The sequence below is a fragment of the Sardina pilchardus genome, chromosome 2 (genome assembly GCF_963854185.1).
Source record: "Sardina pilchardus chromosome 2, fSarPil1.1, whole genome shotgun sequence".
NCBI lineage: Eukaryota > Metazoa > Chordata > Actinopteri > Clupeiformes > Clupeidae > Sardina > Sardina pilchardus.
The window spans coordinates 13,418,517-13,423,516 of NC_084995.1; the positions used below are offsets into that span (position 1 = coordinate 13,418,517).

Genomic DNA, 5,000 nt, shown 5'->3' on the forward strand with positions numbered 1-5,000 from the left:
TATCAGTGATGTTTGTGTGTGTGTGTGTGTGTGTGTCTGTGTCTGTGTCTGTGTCTGTGTCTGTGTCTGTGTCTGTGTCTGTGTCTGTCTCTCTGTCTCTCTCTCTCTCTCTTTCTATGTGCTTGTGTGTGTGATGGAGGGTGAAAACAGTAAAAAGTGTGTATATATTACTTCCTGAAACAGATTTCCCAGACACCTAATTGGCTAGTGTCTAAAAGCCACAATTTCACAGTAACCAGTTTACAGAATATAATAGATTGACCTACTTATACTTTTGATTGATTTGTTGTGTGCATGCACAGAACATTTCTATTCTCTGATTGGTTGATGTCTCCTGTGTGCTGATTGGCTGCTTTCCGCATCAGTTTGCAGGTTTCTCAGCCGACTCCCTGTGTGAGAGGATCCTGGACGCCCAGTGCACTGTCCTCGTGACTGCAGGTAATCAGCCAGCTGAACAGACACCTTAAAAGGGCTCATCAGTTACCTAAACAGAAACCTCAAAAGGCCTCATCAGTTACCTAAACAGAAACCTCAAAAGGCCTCATCAGTCAGCTGAACAGAAGCCTCATATAGCCTCATCAGTTACTGTAGCTGAACAGAAGCCTCGAAAAGTCTCATCAGTCAGCCGAACACAAGTCTCAGAAAGCCTCATCAGTTAGCTAGACTTTAGACCGCTAGACTTAGACTGCTAGACTTCAGTTAGAAGCCTTTAAAATGATGTACAGTATGATCGATAAAATTGTTAAAGTTCTAAAGAAATATATGAACACATGGGAACAGAACCAATGACAGGATATTCTCTTATGAAGAGGCAAAGATACTTGTGGAGCATTGGAGACCAATGGAAGCCCAGAGACTCTCTGCATAAGAGCTGGTATGGCCTACAGAACTAGAATGGGCTCTCAGCATAAGAGCTGATATGGCTTAATGATACTAGAATGACAGAACAAGAGAAGCAAAGGAGGTGAGGGAGAGACTGGACTAGGTGATACAATGGGAAGGGATTGAGTCAATTGTTGAGTTTGATTAATAATAATTAATCAATAATAATTATTATTTATTATGTATTACATCTATATAAATATATGTTTATTTATTTATCATAGTGGGACATGGGTTTCTCCCCGGTGCCTCTTGTAGTCTGTGTGAGGTGTTGGCTCGGTGAGAAAGTAAAGGCTTGTTTACTCAGCTGAGCGTAGGGTGCGCTGGAGGCCAACCGGACCTGATTGCCTGTGTGTCCTGCATGTTGACTTAGCGCCTGATAGCGGGTGCTTATGCAAGCGTTAAGTGTATTGTGTGCAGATATGTGTCTGCGACACCCAGCACCAACAGCAGCACCAGCATCTGTTGTTTAGAGCGCGGCTCTGTGTCCACAGGTGAGGAGGAGAGAGCTTTACTTTACGGAAGAGTCCAGCTGTCGAGTGTCCTGGGCAGTGTCCTTTAGCGTTCCCTCTCTCCTCTCCCTTTAGCATTCCCTCTCTCCTCTCCCTTTAGCGTTCCCTCTCTCCTCTCCCTTTAGCATTCCCTCTCTCCTCTCCCTTTAGCATTCCCTCTCTCCTCTCTCTTCAGCATTCCCTCTCACTTTAGCGTTCCCTCTCTCCTATCTTACCGTTCCCTATCTACTCTCTTTTTAGTGTTCCCTCTCTCCCTTTAGCGATCCCTCTCTCCTCTCCGTTTAGCATTCCCGCTCTCTTTACCGTTCCCTCTCTCCTCTCTCTCTTCAGCGTTCCCTCTCTCCTCTCTCTTAATCGTCCCCTCTCCTCTCTCTTCAGCGTTCCCTCTCTCCTCTCTCTTAATCGTCCCCTCTCCTCTCTCTTTACCGTTCCCTCTCTCCTCTCTCTCTTTAGTGTTCCCTCTGTCCTCTCTCTTCAGCGTTCCCTCTCTCCTCTCTTTTAATCGTCCCCTCTCTTCTCTCTTTAGCATTCCCTCTCCCCTGTCCTTTAAGCGTTCCCTTCACCTAAGAGCTTCAAAACAATCAGTAAAATCTTAAACTGACCTCTAAAATGGACAGGCAGTGCAGAGAGTAATTAAGTAACCCCACCTCTCTCTCTCTCTCTCCTATAGATGGTGTGTACAGAGGGGAGAAGCTGATCAATTTGAAGCGGATTGCAGATGAGGCTCTCGAACGCTGTAGAGAAAAGTAAGTTCCTGATAAATCCAAGTGCTACACTGTTTATACTCTATACTCTAAAGTACTTTTCTCTCTCTCTCTCTCTCTCTCTCTGTCTCCCTCTCCTTCCCATCTTATTCTCTCTCTTTGCCACTTTCTGCCATACTGTACCTCTCCCTCACTCTCAACTACTCTCTCTACTTCTTTCCTCTTTTTGCCCTCCTCCTTTCATCTCTTTCTCTCTCCATCTCCCTCTCTATCTCTCTATCTCTATTGGTGTTTCTGAGATGAGCCTCTAGCTCTGTGTTTCCACAGGCAGGCCCAGGACTAATGCCACTCATTAACCAACTCAGAAGCACACACACACGCACACACACACATACACACACATACAGACTCGCTGTCCCTTTCATACACATGTATGCGATCACACGCAAACTCAAACACACCCATATCTTGTTGGTGAGAGTTATCTTTGTTGTCTTTCACCGTTTTTCTGCATTGAGTTGCCTAGTAACACAAACTCATGCCCAATTAGTCAGGAAGTCCATCTCCTGGTCACTATAGTGACGCATGAAGTGGAACATGTGGAGACTGTGGCCATGCTGGGAAATATGAGCAAGTGCTTCCTGTAAACAGCAACAATCAGGAGCAGACGTCCAATCAAATCCAGGAGCCCACGGCAACAATCATAGCGGGCCAATCGCGAGATGAAACCTTAGAGACCAACAAACACTGAGGATGAATGCCTCTAATCAGCAGTAACAGTTTAACTGAGATCAGAACTGAGTTTTTCCCACAAGTTTATTCATGTACTTTGAGAGCAAAATCTTGGAAAATATTGGATGGGACTTACACCATGCATGACTGACAAATATGCAACATTCTGAAAGACCAGATCGAAGAAACCAACAATGTGCCAATTCATACTTTGCATGTGACGTCTCAACTACTGGCTGGCAGGCAAGAACATCATTCTCCAGCAACAAAACTCAGTAAACTAATGAAGGATCTTGCCAGGACGTGGCCAGTTTTACTGACCAGATACCAGATAGTTGTTGTGCAATTGAATAAGCCGGGATTGTTTTGTTTTTTAACTACTTATCAGGCTGTCATGTCATTTTCTTGCCCGCCAGGTATCCATGGTAGTGACGTGACTGCATATGTGACATGTGACCACACAATAAGCCTAAACACAACAGCCTGCCATTAGATATCTGAGCCAGACCCATGTAGTAGTTACACACACACACACACACACACACACACACACACAGGACTGATGTAGTCTTGTTACATTCATCACATTCTTTACCATTGCCTCATTGTTCTTCTCCCCCACATACCCCTACAGTACAGTGCATACTCTCTCCATGTCTCTGTGCCTTGTCTGTCTCTTCCTCCTTCACTCTGCCTCTGTACTGGGTGTCCTTGTGCGTCATGGAATGCTTTGAGTATTAGTGTAATAAACAACTATTAAACTATGAAAACATTCATTCACACACTCTCTCTCTCTCTCTCTCTCCAGGGGCTCCTCCACAGTTCAGAAGTGTCTGGTGGTGAGACACCATGCCCTTAGGAAAAACTCAGGAGAGGCCTCCAACAAACTGCAGGTAGGTGTGTGTGCACCATGCCTTTGGAATGGAATGCGCATTATTGACATTATGCTATGGCGTAATGTGGCTGTAATTTCACTCTTTGTGCTGATGTTCTATAATATCTGTGTGTGTGTGTACACCATGTCTACACTGTGTGTGTGTGTGTGTGTGTGTGTGTGTGTGTGTGTGCTCCAGACCCCGTGGGACGCGGCGTGTGACGTGTGGTGGGACGAGGCCCTGGAAGGTGTGTGTGACGAGTGTGAGCCGGAGTGGCTGGACGCAGAAGACCCGCTCTTCATCCTCTACACCAGCGGCTCCACAGGCAAACCCAAGGTACAGTACGCCATGTCGCCCCCTATAGGCTCGGAGGATGAACTTCACATGCAGTCACCTATCCAGTACTACACACATACACACACACACACACACACACACACACACACACACACACACCCCAAGTTCAAGTTTAAGTTCAAGTTTATTGTCATGTACTCATAAAAAAATATTTGTAAGTAATGTGTAATTCATTGTGCTCAAGTGTCCAGAAATAAATTAAAAAGAAAAATAAATAGATAGATACTATACAAAAGAGGGGTTGGGAAGCACCAAGGGACACCCAGGAGCAACAGGGGCAAGGAAAAACTCCCTTGTTCAGGAAGAAACCTTGGGCAGATCCACGGCTCAACGGGCCAACCCAACTGCCTGGGGTCGTGCTAGTAGAGGGAGCATGTACGTGTGTGTGTGTGTGTGTGTGTGTGTGAGAGGGCAGGGGAATCCACCCTGTAGTAGAGTAACCCTTCTGTTGTCCAATCACCTATGATTATTAATTTCTAGGTGTGTAGAAACCAAGGGGGCAGCGAACGTTCTGAGAGTGTAGACAGTATGGCGGCCGCCATGCTAACGAGAAGACCGTGGCTAGCTGGCCATTCCATTGAATCCTATGGGGCGTAAGCGCCACTTTGACATCAAATTACGTTAGAGCTGAAGCGTTTTAAGCCTTTATATGAACATTTTCTATTGTCGGGGTACATACTACATTGTGAAATTGACATAATAATCTCGTAACTGTCTTATCGGCTGAGTAATTAACGTTTTTCGAAAGTCAATGCTAAAGTGTTAAAGGCGCATGCGTCCAGCGAGAGTAAAGCGTCGCCATAGGTCAGACTCGGTCAGACTACGTGCCTACGTCACATGTACGACATCTGAGCCTGCGCAGGAGACCTATGACGAAATAAGAAGACCTAAAAAAACCGTTGAAATTTGCTTCCTCGGTCTCTGCTGCCGTCTACGTG

The 5,000-nt window shown here is 45.7% G+C and overlaps 2 protein-coding genes across 2 annotated transcripts in view; one reads left to right on the forward strand and one right to left on the reverse strand.

Annotated features, from left to right (window-relative positions):
• The window catches only part of rab12 (RAB12, member RAS oncogene family), a 203,909-nt gene that overhangs the window by 101,884 nt on the left and 97,025 nt on the right, over positions 1–5,000 (reverse strand). The gene's annotated exons all lie outside the window — the stretch shown is intronic.
• Positions 1–5,000, forward strand: part of acss2l (acyl-CoA synthetase short chain family member 2 like) — a 20,014-nt gene that overhangs the window by 8,120 nt on the left and 6,894 nt on the right. The window contains exons 5-8 of the mRNA XM_062519443.1: positions 366–438; positions 2,065–2,140; positions 3,639–3,723; positions 3,904–4,041. Of these exons, the coding sequence (XP_062375427.1) occupies positions 366–438; positions 2,065–2,140; positions 3,639–3,723; positions 3,904–4,041 (372 nt within the window). The remainder of the gene's footprint in view (positions 1–365; positions 439–2,064; positions 2,141–3,638; positions 3,724–3,903; positions 4,042–5,000) is intronic.